This window comes from Zeus faber (assembly GCF_960531495.2).
Source record: "Zeus faber genome assembly, chromosome: 1".
Taxonomy (NCBI): Eukaryota; Metazoa; Chordata; class Actinopteri; order Zeiformes; family Zeidae; genus Zeus; species Zeus faber.
Genome location: NC_137193.1, coordinates 27,465,580 through 27,487,324, shown reverse-complemented (window position 1 = coordinate 27,487,324; position 21,745 = coordinate 27,465,580). Strand labels below are relative to the sequence as shown.

At 44.1% G+C, this 21,745-nt stretch overlaps 1 protein-coding gene across 1 annotated transcript in view; it reads right to left on the bottom strand.

The window, feature by feature from the left end:
• Window positions 1-21,745, bottom strand: part of adgrb2 (adhesion G protein-coupled receptor B2) — a gene marked incomplete at both ends in the record, with an annotated part of 187,083 nt that overhangs the window by 15,415 nt on the left and 149,923 nt on the right. Inside the window, 9 exons of the mRNA XM_080012641.1 lie at window positions 1,667-1,702; window positions 4,188-4,874; window positions 5,184-5,356; window positions 6,851-6,865; window positions 7,254-7,293; window positions 13,853-13,945; window positions 17,083-17,154; window positions 17,848-17,947; window positions 21,054-21,152. Of these exons, the coding sequence (XP_079868767.1) occupies window positions 1,667-1,702; window positions 4,188-4,874; window positions 5,184-5,356; window positions 6,851-6,865; window positions 7,254-7,293; window positions 13,853-13,945; window positions 17,083-17,154; window positions 17,848-17,947; window positions 21,054-21,152 (1,315 nt within the window). The remainder of the gene's footprint in view (window positions 1-1,666; window positions 1,703-4,187; window positions 4,875-5,183; window positions 5,357-6,850; window positions 6,866-7,253; window positions 7,294-13,852; window positions 13,946-17,082; window positions 17,155-17,847; window positions 17,948-21,053; window positions 21,153-21,745) is intronic.

The window sequence follows — 21,745 nt, the reverse complement described above, 5'->3', positions numbered from 1 at the left end:
ATCGATTGCTGGCTCAGGCCTATTCATTAACTACTCCCTCGGTCTTTGAGAACTTGGAAGCTCTATCGCTGCAGAGAAGTTGCTTCAGCAAAATTAAATTGGGGAAAATTACTGACAGGGCTGTCATTTGAAGCCTGGCAGCTGCTAGTCGGCTGCTAATCTTTTTCTGTGAGTCGGCTTTGTTTTCTAAATCTTCAACAAATACACAAGGATTTTTTCGTTTATTTGGTGAGAGCGCAGAAGTTGTCTCTCCCATGTTGTCTCATCCTTGATCCAGATCTTTATTTGCAACAAAGTCCTTGACAGCAAACGGCATTTGTCACTATCGCCGCTGTGGCCTTTGCAGCACTAATGGACAGTGCCGGAGTCGCTCTGCGGTGGTTAATCATTAGATGGCCGGTAAGGTTCAAGGCAATACCGAGGCTGTATGCCAACGCTGCTCGCTCTCCGAGACTCCCGAGCCAAGATCGGGGCCACCACCATCTCCAATTACTTTCCAAAGTGGGCACTTTCATCTCCTTTTGACTGTTGAGAATGTCCACCTCGTCTTGACCTACGCTTGACCGATGCAGTTTATTAATCTATTTTTTTAAATTTTCTACAAAGCTCTCATGTATCTCATGTTCTTGAACAATCTTGTAGCACTGTGTATGCCTTACATATTGTATGTTATACTTCCCGTATCCTTCCACCCCTGATCTTTTGCTCATTTTGCTGGAGAGACTTTAATCTCATCTTGGCCAGGAACAAAAAAGCCATTCTTTGAAAATGCAATCTTCTACTGCTCAAGATTCATGCAGCAGCACTACTGACTTTAGTTCTGCCAGAGAAGTACAGAACTATTAGCTTTGGATGATAAGCCATACATAATGTTAGTATGTCGATACCACACATACTGTCGATATGGATGATATCCTCACAGTAGAGGGTGAATGTCCAGTCTTTAAAACAATTCTAAATAACACACATGTACTTAAATATATAAGAAAGAGTGACCAAATGTGACTTTTGATTGCCATGAAAGGTTTAAGGAAGATCAAATCTTTTAATCAAGACTGGAGATTCAAGGGATTTTCTAGGTCATTTAAAACGCTTCAATACAAACCCCATTCACACATGAAACCGGTATTGTTCAGCAACAATCGTACAAGAAGCAAACCAACCAAAGCCACAAGATGGTCAACCCACTGGTGAGTTGTTCTAAGTCATTCAGACAGACTACGAATTCTGCTAGACTGTTTCTTCAACCGGGACCGGTTCGGTAGCATTTTAGAGATGGAACTGTTCAGTCTCACTGGAAAACTTTTATGCATGCACTGCAATCTCAACCATCCTATTCATATGTGTGAACATGAATTTCCATCATGTATACAATACCAAATTCTTGATGTAATTGAGCACATGCTTGGCCAAGTCCATTTTCTGGCAAGAAGGGGACCTTTGTTGAAGAAACAGCATACTACTGCATTATGTGGTCGTCCTTATAAGAGATTCAATCTCCTTAAAATGCAAAGGGAGGTAATCAAGCGCAAGGAAAGGGGATTAAGCAATGCGATCGGCTTCTCTACTAGTTACTCAGTCCTGACAAAAAGCAGACCAAAGCAGAGACAGGCTGATGGAAGGAACAAACAGGGGAGCAGGGAGGGCTGGTGGACATGATCCTTACCTCAAAGTCCAGTTCAGAGTATCGTACTCTTTTCCTCTGGAAGAGGATGGGGGGGGGGGGGGAGAGAAGACAGTGTCAATGACCACTAACCCCTAACACACTCACTCACAAACACACTCACTCGGTGCCCTCAAACACTCTATCACAGTTCTATAGTCCATATACTGTACACTGTGTATGTATGTATATATATATATATATATATATATATATATATATATATAGTGTATATATGCTAGACACACACACAAGTGATGAAAGCTGCAAACAGCTGAGGAATGATTTCATACTTTAATCCTGTTTGTACTCTGCTGCGTACTTCTAAGTGCCATTGGAGCTCCAGCAAGTGGGGGTAGAGCGAGTGGCCAATTTAACAGCTGCAGACATTTTTTGCTTGGCCCTGACACTGGATTTCACATTAAATGCCATCCCTCTCTTCCTATCTGCCACACTCCCGTCTTTCGTCCGTCTGCCAAAACCACATTAGGCACACTACCCTCTGCAGAGCTCCGCCAAACAGCACTAGACAGTCTCCGTGAGAGTAGAGTGCGTGGGTGGGGTTGGGGCTGATCTAGCACGAAGGTAGAGGGAAAGAGTGGAGATGAGATAAGATTTAAGGGGTGCCATTGTAAGCGTGAGTGCACAAAAACATCCTTCCCATAACCATTTAAAATAAACCTAACAGTAATTACATTTAGAATTTGTTTCTTACCTTTTTACAGGACACCAATGTTTGACTTGCCTTTGTCATTTGGGACACTTGGGAGCATGCATGGACATTGTATGTTCAAGGAAGGACAAACATATAGGAGGCGTGAGAACACCCCTTTACTGATCGAACAGAACAATTCTATGTTACTGTGATCCAATTCCAAGTATGGACCTGACACCTGACGGTAACTGGTCCAAGTGTGATGGCTGACCCGTGGCGCACCAGGGAATTCTCTTTGCATATTTGCCGTAATAATTCGATACTCTTTGAGAGACCACGAGTTCTGGCAGTAAATACGCAGTCATCTCAAGTTCTACAAACCATTTCCATATCCCGCCCCCTGCCTCCACTGCACTCCTCCGCCAGCTCCCTCTCATACTTTAAACCAGACAATTTACACCTATTTTCATACTTGAAATATTTCTAAGGTCAACATTCTCTCATTTCCCCTCTCTCACTGAAAAACTTCCCTTCGCTCTTCTCTTCTTCCATTACAGTTCACCTTGTTTGAGTTTGGCAGTTAAAACACACCTTTGATTTAATCTCAGGGGGGTGTGTGTGTGTGTATGTGGGGCGGGGGGTGCAAACTCTCTGAAATCCATCTCCAAAATCAAGCCTATTCAGAGGGGGTAAAATTACAGACGTGCCTCGTAAATTACAACCCACAGGTTCCTTAGTTGAATTTTTTTGGGGCTATTTTGATATTCATGAGTGTGCTGATAGCTCTTATGTGATGGGGATATTTTAATGACGCATCCTTAATCTCCTCAGCCCTAAATGAAGCATCTGCACTTTCCGGCGAGACTGTCATTCCCATCTCCTTAATCTACCTTGCGAGTCAGCAAGAAGCCAGTAGAGAAATCCGTAATATGTTTTTATGTATGTGTGTGTGTGTGTGCTGCTTGGTTACTTTTGGATCTGTGTGTGTGTACTCCATTCCTAAATTATTGTGTAACTATGATCTTTGTCTGAACGCACATCTATTGGATTCTGTGTTTGCGATTGTGGAATGTGCGTCAGCGTGTGTGTGTCTGTGTGTGTGTGTGTGTGTGTGTGTGTGTGTGAGTGAGTGTAATTAATGTGCACTGAAAGACATTCACCAGAGGCATTTCCTCTGATCCAGCAGGTCTCAGTCCATCTGCTGTACCACCTTGTGAAGCAAGGGGGGATTACACATACGCACACATATACAGTACACACACACGCATCAGACAGACACCCACAGCCCAAACTGAACTTAAAGGGGGTTTTCATCATGAGAATAACTATCATTTCCTCCACTCATTGTCTCAGTGAGAAATGAGCACCACTCAGCTGAAAATAACCTGTTGGAGCCCCGTCTGCATTGTTCCCATTGTAATAGCAGGCTTGTTCGAAGGCAACAACTCAGCGGCGTAGACCCTGTCTCACTGTATAAAATACATAATGGCTCATCGCAATCTAGACTTAGACTTTGGCAAAATTATAGTTGCTTGAAGATTCGAAGGCAGACAAATTCACGAGGCATTTCTGTAAATTTCTTTGTGTAGATGTTTTGGGGGATGTCAACAGAAACAGACACTCAGTTCAGACACAGACACTATTACTCACTGATTAGTCTGTTCTCGTTACTTTCCAGCCCTACTCCCTGACTTGTGGTCACTTCATGGGATTTTAGTGACTCTTTTCTGCAACCGCCGTTCAAACTGAGACTTGCAACCCAAGACTTGACAACTTGGCTTATCACAAAAAACCGGCAACACTGCTGTGGGTACGGGTCTCTCCGGACACCCCTCGAACCATCTCCTCCTCTGTCCTCTCCATACCCACCTCCAGGGACCCCGCCGAGAGGCTGGTGTTGGTGTTGGTGCTGCCCAGGTTGCGTGGCAGGGTCCTGGTCCTATCCACGGCGCTGCCCCCCGTCAGGATCTGCCGGACTGACGGCCGCTGGCTGGGCTTGAGCTGCAGTGAGTGGCCGTGGCTGTGGATGTGGCCCCCGTGAGCATGCACGAGGCCGCCCTGAGCTATCATGTGGCCGTGCCCATGGGGCACGGTCTTGATGGTCCCGTAGGAGCGGTTGAGGTTCAAAGCGATGTTCATGTCACCCACGCCGGGCGGCACAAAATCGACTGGGTAGGCCTCACTCTCGGCCGGGTGCAGCGTCAGCGGGGAGGGTGGCGGAGGGAAGGGCTGGTCCTCCACTGCGATGTTGAGGGGCTTGCTCTCACCCCCCATGCCCAAGCCCCCACCTGGGGAGGCGGGCCCCGGTGGCTTGAGGCTAACCGTCCTGCGGGGCAAGACCATGTAGTCCCCCTCCCCTCCACCGCTGCTCCCGTTGTTCCCATCCTGCGAGGTGTTGGAGGATGGTGGATGCCGCGCCCAACCCAAGCCCGTCTCCGTGCAAAGGTAGACAGGCGCCGCGCTCCGCTGCTGGGCCTGCTGCCTCTGCTGCTCCACGTTCACCTCCTTCTTGAGGGGCGTCTCACTCAACTCGTTCAGGCCTCCCAACGGGGGAACCTGCCGGGACATACCGAACGGGACTATAGAATGAGCCAGAAGATGGGAAACGCGATGGAATTGAGTTGATGGAGTCAAAAGGAAGGCAAAAGCAAAGACATTCGCTGCCTCCGCAAAAGTGTACTCTGTGTTACAAATCCAGCGTTTCCTGAGTAAGAGAAACGTAATGATTCAACATCATCAAAATTAATCGGTGTCTTAGTTTAACTTAAGCCAATTCATAACAGCCACCCCTGCTAGTGTGCCATTCTATGCTAGTATGTCATTCCGAACGCAGTGATGAAGTCATTGGATGAGTGGGTCAAGTACCTGCACGATAAGGTTGGGAGGGGGGATGTTGCCAGGCAGGGTGCTGAAGTTGACACCGACCCCCCCCTCCTGGTGTGCAGCCAGCTTTGGGTCGTCCTCATCATCCAGGGAGATGCGGGACAGCGTACCAGTGATGGTGGCCGGGTTGCAGGTGTTCACCTCCTTGAAAATGACTGGAGAGGAGAAATGGGAAGAGGTGGGAGGGTAGGTGTGTGTGAGGCGGGGTGTAGTGGGATTTATTAGGGTAAAATTAAACATCGGAGGGGTGAGGAAGAAGAAAAAGGATGCATTAAAATTGAGGGAATGGAAAGGAATGGGAGGGAGATGACGAAGGCATCCCAGAAACAAACGGTGGGGAGTAAGGGGCGGAGCATAAAAGGGAAACAGGAGGAGAGATTACGGGAGGACGGAGAGAAATATCACAAGTCAACCGATCAGATATCAATAGAGATAAGGAAAAGGGAAAGTTACAGGACATCATGCCATACAACAGGAAGTTGCTTCAATCAAGAGGCAATTGTGGACAAGAAATAAAACTGAAGGTTGATATAAAGGCTCAAGATTATTTAAACAAACTGTGTACCTTCAGAATTACTCAAGTTGAATCAGTGAAGTTACTACTCCCCAAGCGTGCTTGCAGCTTAGCAGGAGATTTGTTAGCGTTAAACTTAAATGTGCGATAAGGACAGAGTCGCACCTGACCGATTGTGTCTTGGAAGGAAAGTTTCACTGCTCCTTTTAAGCCGCGCACAATTTCTACCAGCTGAGACGAGTTTTGTCCCTGTCACGGTGACCTGTCGTCTACCTCTGTTTCAGGATTTGTGTGGGCCAGACAGGATTTTATATTAGCTCAGCGAAGGTGCCACGCTGTAAAATGCGGCGGGCTTTAAGTGAAATGATGCTGTCTTTTCCTCGCTGCAGCTGAATTGCATCCCTTATCTCAGTCGTCATGGGAACTAAATATTCCTGCTGCCATGTTCCCCTTTGCTGTGTATGTATGGACGTAACATGTATGTGTGAGGATTTTTCTGTAGAGCGTGTGCAGGTGTGTTTTTCATTGATGACATGAATTGACTTTACTTACAGTCTTTAAAGGTGTTCATGCAGGTTTTTTGGGACAGACATAACACAGAGGGAAAAATCCAAACATTTTTGTATCAAAATGCACTACAAACTTTATTACATGCAGGGAAGGAAAATTTTCTATTCAAAACGAATAAATCAGTCCAACATTACTCTCAGACAGCTGTGAAACCATCTATAAGGCCATGCTGGAGATCATGCTCAGTCTGGTTCCATCAGAGTGAGAAGTGATTTCTTTACATTAATATCAGAAATCTTAATTCCAAAACCAAGCCCCTCAGACTCCATTCCCCTCGGATGTGTGCTGTGTTCATTTGACCAAAACCCGGGGCTGCAAATTTGGTCAAAAGAAATTGGGACTCGACGCTAAATGTAGACCTGACGCAATCTCTGTTTCCCTTTGCTGTTGGGGGCTAAATCTATTGGAAAGGAGTTGAAAATGCTTGAGGAACGGTGCCTCGCTTCAATCAGTTGCTTGTTTTTTCTGCATCCAACAGCAGAGACTCAAAGAGCAACGTTAAGAGAGATTTCCAAGTTGAGGCACGGAAGCTAAAAGGAGTGTCGGGCAAAGATGACAAACTTACATGGGTGTCCTCTCTCTGCAAGGGTGTAGGGGGAAAGTGACTTGGTGTTAGTTGGAATAACAACAGAACATTAACTTCACCATCTTGATGCTGACAATACAATACACCCAAAACAAGCACCTGAAGGCACAACCACATTTTGGTTCTGTCAGAGACAATTAAGCAGTGTCATCTGTATGCAAGTATATCTAAATGCTGTCATTGGGGGAGAATCAGGCAGAATGACGAGGCATCGTGATTAGTCCGCAATGAGAGTAGACTTCATTTAAATGCAGGGTGGCGAGGCGGGAGTTACAGCTTGCGCTTCCCTACGCTAATCCAATGTTTAATAGCTATAAAGAAGAGGGAGATAGGGAACGAAAGAAAGAGCATCGGGGAGAAGAGAAGAGAGAGGCAGGATTACCTGTTTGACACGCCAAGTCCACATCTTTCTCAAAGTCCGTCTGAGGAGAGAAAAAGACAATTACTAGTCTTCGTAATGAGTAATGGGATGGTCTTCTATATATTTATACACCGATTAGCTACAACATTAAAACCACCACTAATAACCACTTATATTGTGTAGCTTCCCCTTGTGTGCCAAAACAGCTCTGACCCGTGGAGGCATAGACTCCACAAGACCTCTGAAGGTGTCCTGTGGTATCTGGCACCAAGACATTAGCAGCAGATCTTTTAAGTCCTGTAAGTTGTGAGGTGGGGCCCCCATGGATCAGGCTTGTTGTTCCAGCACAACCCACAGATGCTCGATTGGATCGGACCCCAATCCCGGTCATCCACATGATGTAAAAGAAAATGTCTTTCATGAGACCAGGCCACCTTCTTCCATTGCTCCATGGTCCAGTTCTGACGCTCACGTGCTCATTTTCGGCGCTTTCAGACGGTGGACAGGGTCAGCATGGGCTCTCTGACCGGTCTGCAGCTATGCTGTCCCATACGCAGCAAGCTGCCATGCACTGTGTGTTCTGACGCCTTTCTATCATAACCTGCATTAACTTATTTTTAGCAATTTGGGCTACAGTAGTTCTTCTGTTGGATCAGGCCAGACAGGCTGGACTTGGCTCCCCACGCGCACCCATGACCCTGTCGCTGGTTCACCGGTTGTTCTTCCTTAGACCACTTTTGGTGGGTACTAACAACTGCATAACGGGAACAACCCCACAAGACCTGTCGTTTTGGAGCTGCTCTGACCCAGTCATCTAGCTATCACAATTTGGTCCTTGTCAAAGTCCCTCAGATCCTTACGCTTGCCCATTATTCCTGCTTCCAACACATCAACTTCAAGAACTGACTGTTCACTTGCTGCCTAATACATCCCACCCCTTGACAGGTGCCATTGGAATGAGATGAGCAATGTTATTCACTTCACCTGTCAGTGGTTTTAATGCTGTGGCTGATCGGTATGTATATATATCTATATATATCACATCCCCAATGAAGTTACTGAATAGAGGCGGCTGTGATCTGTTACCATGGTGACACCCTCTTAGTGAATGTTGTGAAATGCTGTAGATGAAATGGAAAATCGTCGACTATTATATATACCGTATATGTATTTGTCATATATATATATATATTTCTAAAGGGTACTTAAAAAGCTCCTTGTGGAAAAGAATGTATTTCGATTTGACTAAGTAGATCCAGAGAGTTCATAACCCTGGCAAGGTGTTGTGGAGTTATACCAGTTACACTCTGCCCCAGTCACCTCAATGCCAGTTTTTCCACCCGGCCCTTGCCCACGAAGAAAATAATTAAACAATGAGATAAAACACCATACAAAAAAATATTTTAGAATTGAAAACAGTGACAAAATGCCCATGTGACTCCAGTCTACCGGGGTCTAAACCTTGTGTGAATAGGCTATGCCGCTCCAGCACAGACCCCACCCCTCCCATTAAGGAGGTTACCCTAACAAAAGCATTATTTTGGATAATAAACTACAGGTTTTGGATAGTTTGGGCATGGCGTGGTGGTGTTTCCAGAGACAAAGAAGAAGAAAGGGAGGGAGGGAGTGAGGGAGGGGGATGGAGTTAGGTGTTGAAAATTTGAAAGAAACAAGGAAAGAATGCGCAAAAGGTCTCGCAGGAGATGAAAAAGCTCTTAGTACGCGAATCACCCACGGCACATTAAAAAGGGTGCCGCGCTAAAAAGACAAACGAGGATACGGAGGAATGAAATTTAAAAAACTCTCTTCACCGCTCCGTCTCATATCCGAAGAGAACAAAAATAAATCAGGCCAGTTTTAACCATTACACTCGAGGTTAAGTACCGCGTCATGAGTCATTTAAGTCACGCTCGCGATTTCAAGACCAGAAAGCAGACGGGGGTGGTTGGGTGGGGGTGTTGGAGTCCTATTGACTTTGGGTGCAGACGTAACCCAAAAGCCATGTACCGAGCAGCATGTTAAATAATTCATGGCGGCTTCCACCCCTAAAATAAGTAACCGAACATAGCAGACACATATAAACAGCAAAAGACATGCTACAGCAGCTAAAATTCATTGCATTCGCTACTACAGGGGCAAGGAGCAATGTATTTCCTGCCTGCATGCATATGTCAAACACGGCAACAATGTACGAGGTCCAAGGCTTGGTCTTTTACTTAATCTATCTATCTATCTATCTATCTATCTATCTATCTATCTATCTATCTATCTATCTATCTATCTATCTATCTATCTATCTATCTATCTATCCATAGAATATACTTATCTGGGTGAAACCCTTTGGCAGGCAATGGTGGTAAATATACTTCTTCCACAACTTCCAGGACCCATAAATCCAGCTTGTCACAAGTATACAGTGGTTCTATTCTAATTTGTCAATCAGACCAAGACACATGGGGGCCACATACCCCTGGACTCAACATAAACTGTACAGGCGACTCAATGTCTCAACTCTACAGCTAGTTCTACTATGATTTAAAGGTACAATGTTTAATTAGAATGATGTTTGAACCAATTCTAGCATCAGACTTGGGTTAGCATTGTTAGCATCTTAACAATTGTTTGTTTCAGAGATTGCACCTTTAACACCTCTCTAGCCAAGAGTGATAACACAGTCTACGGTCAACAATGGTCTACGCCTTCAATCTACAGCCAACGTACTGGGTGGTTGCCGCCGTGGTTGTGGGCATGGTTATGATTGTGGGCGTGGACGTTGTTCAGGACAGGGTTGTGCTCGTGCCCATGCTCGTGCCCGTGGTTGTGGTTGGTGCTCGGCAGGCTGTGGTAGCAGGCCTGCTGGCAGCCGTGCTGGCACGCCGCCGGATGGCACGCCGGCAGGAAGGGCGTCTGGTGGCAGCCAATGGGCAGGCATGCCGAGGCCGCCGAGGCGCTGTAGCGCAGCGACCTGCACTGCTGTCCGCAGTGGCTGATGTTGGGGCATTTCGGATGCTGTGGGTGGGTGGGGGGGGCATGGTGGGAGACAATAAAGCCAAAAATGTGGGGGGAGGAAAAGGAATGAATGAATGAATGGTTACAGCAAAGGAGGGTGCTAAGATTCTTTTGGCGGTGGTATTAGCTAATTATCTAACAGTAGATGACTGTTATGTTTCCGCTTCAATATGCATTATTTACGAGTTTTTAGAACATTGTTGCATTATTGCTGCCTTGTCGTGATAATTCTTGTGATAACATACACACACAAATTTGGGCAATAACTGTGCACATCAATGTAAAAACTGTAAAATATTGTTGACACTATATAAATTGATCGATCACATGGTTAATAGTTTATACCTACTGAACCATTGCTATCCATGATGATATTATCGTATACATTCATTCTGTACAGAATATCCATCTATATTCATAAAGAAATGAAATCTGTGCACAGACAGATATATATACTGTATATATATATCTATATATATATATATATATACTGTATGTATATATATATATATATATATAGGTACTCCTCACTTAACGACCAAGTTCCGTTTCAATGAACAGGTCGTTAAGCGAATTGGTCGATAAGCGAGGACCCGGGTTTTTTCAGGGTTAGGGGGTGTGGCGATTGTGAACGCTCGTGTCGTGAATACTGACAGACTGCGGGAACGAGACTGAGACTGGTGATGAGATGAGATGTATACAGTGTACATAGTATATATGGTATATACAGTATATATACTATATATAGTGTATATGTGTCCCACCACAGCAAAAGCCACCATCTCGCGCGTTTCTAATGGCCAGGAGCAGCCAAATAAGTTGAATAAACCTTTCTTGTTGGAAAATTAGATTTGTCCAGATTCATGTCCCTTTGGGTTGTTTTTTTATCTCTCAATGAATTTTCAAAACCAAGTTTGATTTATAAATAGTAGAAAAATGTTAAACCTTGGAGTTAAATATTCCCATTAGATTACATGGTTCAGGTTTCCTCCAAAGCGACCGTCCAGGTGAAGATCATTCATCCATATTCCATGATATTTTCCGTGATCTAAAGTCACAATGTGAAACTGTTTTGATATAATTCAACCTTTAAATCGTACTACTCTTACACACACGGAGCCATTGTTGTGAAACGGCGAAGAAGAAAAACCCTTTGCATCACACACCTACGTCACGTCCGTAAACAGACGGTTAAAGCGCAGCACGTGGGTGTTCCGGTCTCACTTGTCTGTGAAAACGTTCTTCTCCGTATCATTATGGATTACACAAAGTGGGTGGCAGAAGCTCTGAATCATATTTCGGACCTTAATCTGACCAGTGCGAAAGATCCAAGTCACTGTTAGCAGCGCGTACTGGACTTCATTTTCCGTGATGATAGTCAGTTCTCCCACAGCGACGCAGAGAACGACAGCGCCGCTGAATCTGATATTACTCCGCACTTGGAGAACATCTCAAACAGCGGATTTCAAACTTAATGTGACGGTGAAACGGAATATTTACGGCTGCTGTTGTTACAACGGAAGAAGTCGACGTGATGATTTCTGTTGAAGTTGGTGACAGACTTTTTCAGATTTCAGATTTTCTGAGACTTATCATTTTGATAGACTCTACATTGTGTTTTGATAAGTACATTGTACTTTTTAACTCCAAAATAATTCCACTTTTATACATATATATATTCTTACTGTTAAATACAAGCTTTTTTAAAAACAAAATGAGTTGTGTATTGCGAGGCTTTGTTTGCCTGCCAACCCCATTTGCATTCTGGGAGCTGGCTGAATGAACCTGGTGTGGGTAAAACTTTGGAGGTCATTATCTCAGAATCACAGTTTGCCACACCCTTGTCATTAAGAAGTCATAGCTCTACAAATATTTGCTTGATTTGCACAAGTGACTGGTTTGGAAGTTCTGATTCTCCACTTTCAAATGATGTGGAAAAAAAAATCCCGAAAGCCACCAAATGACCCTAAAGTATGCGATGGGTCACATATAGTGTATATGGTATAAAAAGGGTGATGCAAGATGAGATGCTTGACGCTGAGACGCTGCGCATGCGTCTCAGCACACGCCGCGCTATTTTACCAGCGCACAATACAGACTAGTCGAAGAGCTGGTCCTAAGTCCCAATGGTCGTTAAACAGGTAGGTCCTTAAGGACTTGAGGAGTACCTGTATATACACACACACACGTATATATATATATATATAAACACACACACACACACACACACACACACACACACACACACACACACACACACACACACACACACACACACACACACACACACACACACACACACACACATATATACACACTATATATATATATATGTAATATAATATATAATATAATAATATAATATAATATCATATATATACACACGTGTGTGTGTGTGTGTGTGTGTGTGTGTGTGTGTGTGTGTGTGTGTGTGTGTGTGTGTGTGTGTGTGTGTGTGTGTGTGTATGTTTATTTATTTATTTTGTGCTGATATATGCTAATGAAAACAAACTTGGCTGAATAAACAGAATCCGATTCTAATTAATATGGATGATAATGACACAACAGGCGCAAGTACCACCTGCACCCACATGAATTTAGACGAGATGCTTGCGGGTATTTGCTGCTTTTTACACAGCAGTTAACTGTTCACGATGTTTCTTTTCAAATAATTATACAAACAAAAGAATAAAAAAGGATGGCGGAGAGCGCTTATTACTTTACGCTTTGCACTAAAGCTGTTATAAAACACCACAAGTTACGCTTTTCAGGAATTATCGCGCAGCTGTAACATCTTCTATTTAATCACATTTCCTGGCAGTAACAATCCGACACGCAGTCGCTGATGCAGAAACAAAAATGAGCCAAACAGAACGAATCAAAACTAAAACTAATTCCGTGCTGATCCGTGGCCCCGGTTTTTTAAATCCCTCATAACCGCAGAGCCGTGGTGGGCTCGGGGGAAAAAAACACAGAAAGGAAAAAGCATGGCAAAGACGCAGTAACTCACAATTTCACTATATCAGAGTGACCGCAATGACATTGGCAGTTCAAGTCGGCGTGATTTATCACACTATTAGCAATTTTTGGGAATAAAACAACGTCATGAGAGCTCCGTGCTCTCGGAATGAAAATGAGGAGGTCTCAGCTGCAGGAGAAAAAATGAAATAAAACAAAGGAAAGATCTCGCAGTCTGCTGTATGGAATGATGTGTGGAATGATATATTAAACAGGTTAATCTACTCTCCTCTGAAACGTGTCAACCAAATATGTATAGATGGGTGAAATCTAAGGAGAAAGCACCCATTTTCTTGATGATTGATCATTGTGGTTTCTACAGCTCCATTGTTGTATCCATAATGTCATTGTTCTGTCATTGTCTTACACCTGCTGGTTATGTCCTATGACTACAGCAAAGGAAGTTACCTGCCGGTTGGGAAAGAAGTCCCATTACCTTAGAGAATTCCAGAACAGGCAGTCTGGGTATCACTTGAAGATTCAATCACGTAAATTCAGCGGACGACCAAGGCTATTTGCAAACTACCTCAAGATGTCTTTAGACTTTAGGACTTGATGGGTTTCAATGCGGGATGAAATGGAATGCTATTCACCATGATCTGCACCTGTCCATTCTTGCAGGAGTCTGGGGAGTTCTCACTGTCGTCCTTGCATCCCCCCATCCGACAGCGCACAGCATCCTGCACCTGGAAGGTGGGGCAGTGGGGAAAAGGGGGAAAGAATGACATAAAAATACAGTATGGAAGGAGAGAGGGGAGGGTCGACTAGCACAATAAGAAGGGGAAGTGGACATTAAAGGTGCATTGTTAAGGTACATTATGGCCTATATCATGGTCTATATACTGTATATATATATATATATATATATATATATATATATATATATATGGGCGATTTGCTCATCGACTAAATGGTAAATTGACCATGATACAGTATATCAGGGGCTCGCAAATGTCAGTAACAGTGACCTACAGTAGGTGGCTGCTCTGATTTCAAGTTCTTGAAACAGGAAGTTTGGTCTGGACTCTGTTTTGGAGGAAAAGCCCCTCACGCCGAGACCTGTCGATCTCCACGACCCTGCTGAAATCCCTGAACTGGTTTGATTTTAGTTTACCATGGACAAACATTCAGCTACCAAACCAGTTTGGTACAAAGTTCCCTAAGCTGCTGCAGCTAAGTTTGCCAGTTTGGCAATGTACTTGTAGTTTATGGCTTACTTTAGCAGTCCCTATTGGCCGCTGAAGGTCTAAATGTTGCTGATTGCAACTTGAAACTAGTTTGGCTATTTGAGGCTTAGGCTGGCATTAACCTAGCTGGGCCAGCTTACTGTCAAACTGTCAAAATGCCAAAACTCCAGCAAATAGAACAGTCAACATATTGTAATAAGATGTTGGTGTAATTTCTATGGCTTCCTTTAGCTGTTGTTAATTGACACGTATTGTCCAATGTTACTGTACTGTTACTGATTGCAGCTTTTAATACAGTAAAGATGTTTGAGTTTGTGTTGGAAATAAGTAGGACTGTCCGTCACACACGCAAAAAAAAACATTAGCATAATTGCCAGTAAATGTTTTTCAAAAATGTATAGAATGATCAATCATTGCTATAAATATACAACAATTGTTTCATGGATGCCTAAACGCTACACGATCCCTCTAAAACAAAGCCGACAATACTTCTCCCCAGCAACAGGATGGTCTCTCCATGTGGGAACTTCTCCGTAAAAGAGGCGAATGTGAGAAGCTGATGCGGACCGTGTGAGTAACCACCCCACGCCCCGTTAAAACTTTGACCGTTAAAAATGTGAATTGAATATTAAAAACAATAAAGCATACAAATGCCATTATAGAGGAATATCTACAGCCCGAAAAGGTAGAAAATAATAATATTATTAATAATAATAATAATAATAATAATAATAATAATAATAACAGCCTAGGCTACGACTACTATTACTAATAATAATAATAATATGTATAATAATAATGCATCCGAACTCCTGCATGTGAACCAGAGTTTAAAAAACGAATGAATCTATGTACAGCCGTGTCATGGGCAAGCGGTGCGTCCCGGCATGCAGCTTTGCGTAAGACACTGTACGGGGCGTCACACTGCAGGGAGCAGCTCTTCAAAGGGAAACCAGCCAGGGTAAACACAACACAAAGCCCACCCCCCCACCCCCCGGCTTCATTTATCTCCCACCGCACCTTCCCGCTCGGTGAGGGATCAGACACACAAATCAAACAGGGGTGGGGATCACGTGTCACGGGAGCCCTCCTAGTGCTCGCCGTGCTCTACTGTAATTTCTGTACGCTCCATCTCCACCCTCCGGGTTGTCTCACATGCGTGCGTGTGTGTGTGTGTGGGTGGGTGTATGTGTGTGTGTGTGTGTGTGTGTGTGGGCAAGCACATCATTGAATTTATTCCCGTCTGTTAAATTCAGAATGGACAACTCTTCTGTCTCCGCCCTCCTCCACCACCACCTCCTCCTCCATCCACACTCTCTCTCTCTCTCTCTCGCTCTCTCTCTCTCATATCTCAGCATAGAATCCCCCCTCTCTCTCCCTCCCCCTCCCTTGCTGTCTCTCTATCACTCTCTCTCTCCTCCTCTATGCCCTCTCTCCCAATTTCTCTCTCTCATTATCACACTCTCTCTCTCCCTCTCCCTCACTGTCACTCTCCCTCCCCCTCTCTTTCCCCCCTCTCTACCCCCCTCTCTCCATTTATCCCCCCCACACACACACTCTCCTCCTCTCTCCCCCTTCTCTCTCTCTCTCTCTCTCTCTCTCTCTCTCTGCAGGACAGTGTGCGGTGATGTCATGGAACATGATCCTTCTCTCCCTCCCTTGTCTCTCTCTACCTGTCCCCTCTCCCCTTTGCCCCCCCCTTTCTCTCCCTCTCTCTCTCAGCAGGACTCTTACATGCAGAGTGTGCTATTGTAGCATATCACAGTGGACCCTTCCCTCTCTCCCTCTCCCTCTCTCTCTCTCTCTCTCTCCACGTTTACTCGAAACGTGTTCACACTTTGATCCGCCGCCTTTTCGTTTTCTTCTTTGTCACACCGTCATTCATGTCGGTTTCCATTTATGCATCGCCCTTCCTCAATTCTCTCATTCAACCCTCCCTCCCCTGTTCCTCTCGTTCTACCGTGGCACACCTCTCGCCTTGTTATTCCGCGGTTCAGGGGGGATTACGCTTCGTCTCTGGCTGCGGATTTTCGTACATTTGCAAAAAAAAAAGAAATAATAATTTATGGATTTACTTCACTCTAATCCCTCCTCTGTTGTGATATTGGTTTAACAGCCAGGCATTCCCAGGCATTAGTAAATTTACTTACCCTGCGCAACAAGTGAAATATTGGCGGTGCAGATATAAATGTGCATGATGTCTGTGGGGATGGCGGTGCCGCCACCACCCCCCCCGGCGTCCCATGGGGTCATAGCTGAGCCCAATGGCAATAGGCATCCAGAGGCATTAGATGGGGACTTATCGTCTTTACTCTATGGAGTGTCTTGGTAATCTCTTTAAAGCTGCCGCAGATCAGCCGGACAATACCGTGCCATCACATTATTATGGAGGAGCAGAGCCGTAACATCAGGAAAAAATACCGCGCTAATCCCTTCCCCTTGTCTGATCCCTCCTTTTTTTATTTTAGGACATGGTGACTCCAATATGACCTCGAAAGGCACATGACATTTCTACCGATGTTCACCTGACCTGTCGCCGTGATTTTTAAGGTTGGCGCGTGCCGAGATAATTACCACGCCGCTTAGACCAAGCGTGCCGGAAACCAAAAAAAGTCAGGTTGGAAAGGGTGGCCTACCTCTCGGCGCATGGCACAGTGGACGGTGATTATGACAAAGCCTTGGACGGAGTCGAACACGGCAAAGAGGACCTGGGGTAAAGAAAGAATGTAGGGCAAAGTGAGTTCAGTTCAGTTCCAAGCTTTGTCCATCAAATCACAAAAGAGTTTAGTCTTAACTTTGAGCTTATTTTGCGGCTTCATCATAGCCATGTGTGGTGTGGGGATGGTCTGGTTTGAGCAGCCACACCTGATCTGGATCTAGGTGATTGGGATCGGAGTGGCTGCATACCTGTTGCTCACTGGTTGGTCTAATGAGCAGCAGGTAAAACCCCCATCCCCAAACACACTCAGGATAGGAGCCGTGTCATGACATCTTTCTATCTGCTCCTGGGCCAATTCCAACTGGCCCACTCTCCACAATAAACTGGTGTTTACAACCCTCCATCTACTGTGTCTCTGTGCCGGAGGGCCCTGAAAATGCCACTTGAGTGGCGTGTGGTAGGCGAAACTGCCACACCATGGAACTATTTATGCTTTAATGCAAGACTCGATTCGGTCGTAGCGAAAAAATCTTTTAAATGACCCAGAAGTCGGGAGTCACTCCACCAAAGGAGTTGTTTGTTACTCGGTAACTGCAGCCACACACAGGCGTTCACTGAGACTCCACTCTCGGTTCTTGAACGAAAAGAGCCGAATTTCCAAAAAGAGCCAAACTTTTCATCACAAAGAGTTGAATCTCCAAAAACGGATAAACTTTTCATTGCTAAGTGTGTGATGGAGCACCTGGAATACAGTGGAGCGCCGGTCAGTAATGGCCAGCACAGCTGACATCCATGTCAGCGCCAGCAGAGGCAGGACCACACACGAACTCCACAGAGATGCCCTGGTTGAGGTTGAGAGAGAGAGAGATAGAAGAGAAAAAGAACGGGACAGAAGCATGGGAGCGAGGGATTCAATTTCAAATCCATTTTCTATCACAGAAATTTCAAGCTGAACAAGGGGCGGCCGCTTTGAATTTCACTTTGACTGGCATGTTGAGGTCCGTGCCAAATCTCACAGCTGATAGATGATGTGCAATTGTGTACGTAGCAACGATTGCCCCCCAATTATACAGCGCTCTGTCTCTGGCCGACTGGAGGAGGGCGAGATTACAGGCGGAGATTTGGCTCTAGGAGACAAGTCGCTGACTCTGGCCATCTGATGTGCGAAGGGGTGCGCTGGCGATCGCATGAGCGCGTGATTGTGTGTTTGCATGAATGTGTGTGTTGGACTGTGTGTACCCAATGGGAGTCAGACACCAATTTAAAATGTTCACACTGTCTGAGTGCACATGGAGGGGTTTTATAGTCATCAGCCCAGATGGATGGACAAGTCTGTCAATGCACACCGACACGTCGAGCACCCTTTAATAGGTGTGCGGCCAAGGGCGACACTTTAACTATGTATCTCTGCTCATATGCTTATTGTTTCTGGCTTTCTCGTGAGTGCCTATTTCACTTCCCCTTGAAGTGAGAGCATTACTTGTGTGCACACAACAGCACATTAATTACTGCTCTGCTGTTTTACGACAACATTGTTCATAAAAGTATGAATGAGTATGAATTAATGGTTGAATTCCACAATATGCTAAAAGAAAGTTGACAGTGATTGTTGACAAGAATTAATAATTTAAGCATTTAAGTTTTTAGTTTGTGGAATTTAAGTTTCTAGTTTGTGGAATTGTTGACAACTACAATTGAATTGACAACATTTCTTTTGAGGTTCATCACCAATTCATGACCTCAAAATAAACTATACATAACATGACACGCCGACATGACTCCTATAAGATGCAAAACAAGTCAATCATAGCATTTTCCTATTTTATCATTACAGTTTTAGAAAATCGAGGAAGGATCGAGCAGAGCAGTTACTGTGATTCCATGGAAGATGGGATGGTGTCATGGAATATTATTTAAAGAGATGAGTATAGTAGCATAGTAATGAGTATAGATTATGTGACTTTGAGAGTAAATATGCTTTATTAAATTCCTTCCATCACATCTTCTTTTACATATTAACATTTTTTCATCACTTAGCAGTTTTTTAGTTTATTAGGCAGGATTCCTTTAGAGTGGGAATCTTGAAACCTCATTCCGCATTGCAGGAAGGATCCGACCAGCGTTAAAACAACTTTACGCTCATGGCTTTGCAGCATGACAGTATCTTGCGCTGAGAGCTCTGCTTCAAATGCTTCCTGTCTGAGAGTTAATGGCTGAAAGTGATGTTGTTTCCTTTACCCAATGCAGACACTCGGCAGTCTGCAGCGAGATCGTGAGATTGTGGCTTTGAACTGACAAGCACGTCTGTCGGTCTCTGTATTTGATAGAGCTTCAGGATGCAACGTTGTAGTCTGAACTGTGTTGGGGCATGAATTTCAGCGTACACAGCCAGAAATGAGCCCCGTGGGTCTGGGTGTTACTGCGGCAATGACAATAGTCAATAATCAAAGGTAAGACATGTCTACCCATTGAAGAAGAGCTTTTGTTTGGCATAGGAAATCGGAACATAACAATTAGGCAGATAGTTCATTTTCCTTTACTGAACTGATGAAAAACGCCCCTAATAACCATATTTCTAATATTGAGACCTATGAGACATATGATTGTGTAATCTAATGATTTAACTCAAATAATGCAGATTAGGTGATTATGTAATAATCGTGACATCTCTAATGTTTACAATGAAAATAAACTACATGATAGGAGTTGGGGCCGTATAAAATCGTTTTTCCCCTGTTATGTGTCTTCAGAGGTGAACAGAAATATTAATACTCTACTTCATTTTTCAAACAGAATTTGAGAAAATTGTATATTTTCATTTTGTAAACACATTTATCAATCTATACAAAGACATGTGCATATATACACAGTATCCATCATTTTGATCCGTAATGTGCATGTGAACCATGTAAGACGCTTAGCATGTGTCTAAGGTTAAGATTTGCGAAGATTGTTTTGGTTTTGTTTACATGTTTATTTGTTTTTATGTCTTTTTTCATGCTTGTTTTTATTATAGAATTTTTCAATATACAACTTGATACTATAACAATCATTGCATATTTGTCATGAGTCCTCCCTGATCTCCCAGTATTTATGTTTATCCCAGTTTTCATCTTTTATTTTCATCTGGTCATTACCTCATGACATGTCACTAACCTGCATGTCATTTCAGATCCGCCCACGTCACTCCCTTCCCTTCACCTGGTTTCCCTGCCTGCAGCTCATTCTCTTGTTAGTCCCTCAGTATAAATTCCATTCTACTTCCCTTTGTTCTCTGACAGATTGTCTCTTGCATTACGCTGAGCTTTCCCCTACTACTACCTGTTTCCTGTACCCTCTGTCCGAACCACTGCCTGATTCCCTGGACCCTGATTCTCTGCCTGATTCCCTGGACCCTGGTTCTCTGCCTGTTACCTGCCGGATAAGACTGCCTTCTCTGACTGATCTCCTGGTTTTTACCCCTGCCTGTTCTTATGGAATAAACCTTGTGGACTTGGACTTCTTACCTGATTGTTTTTGTGTCGCGCTAATGGCTTCACATCTGTTCTGAGTCAGTGAGGATAACAATACTACTGCTACACAGTTTTGCTATATGTGATTTGTACTTTACTTTAGTGTACTCGTCACCTGCCCATACAGATAGAATATATCTTGAACCTATATAGTTATAGTATAGTGCTACTAGTAACCCTAGTAACTTCTGTTTATAGATGTGTACATATATTTATTTCATTACATTTGTATCTCTGTTTTGACTTTTCTAAATTCTTTATCTTAAACCCCTCTCTAAGATCAGGTTTCTCTGTGAGTGTCATTGCTTAGCTTTAACTCATATGACGAGTTTGGCTGCCATCTTACACCCTCGGCAACATCTATTGAGGTGTGGAAGAACAGAGAGACGAATATGAAGAGGTAGAGAGAGAGAGAGAAGATGGAAGATGGACTAACATGGCACTGCTGGCGGTAGAGCTGGACAGCGCGGTGCTTGAGATTACGCCACACTTGGAGCATTTCAGCAGCAGCCGGCTACGTGCCTCCACGGGAACTCTTCAGGACACGTGCACAAAACATGTAACACATTCACACATCGGAGATGCACGTTCATACACATGTATGGTGAAGGGGGTGGGGTGGGAGACACGCAATCCAATGATGGGAATGTGTCAAGGTGAAGGAGTGGAGTTGTCCCAAAAGTGAAACAAACAAACAAACAGGTAAATGGAATCAATGACAAGGTGATAAAGGAAAAGAGAGACGGGGAGGGGGGGGGAGAAAGAAAGCCAAATTAAAAAACAGATCGTAAAGCAGCAATGAAAAATAATACACAGTTAGAATACAGCGGCTGATTCGAGTTGAAAGAGAGAGAGAGTGAGTGGCGGACATTGTTGAGAAATGTTTACAGCGGAGTTACATGAACTTTAACGGACTACGAAGAGACAGACAGGGAACTACTCTGATTTGATGCACAAATATCTGAATTTGTGTATGTTTTGCATCCATGATGTGGCAATTTTCCTTGAAAACTGTCCGCTGGAGATTGAACAGTGATCTATCACCACCAAAAGAAACCTAAATGAAACCGCTCGACTTGCGCTTCGGTTACCGCCGCAAAAAGAAAGTTAAAAAAACATCAGGCAAAT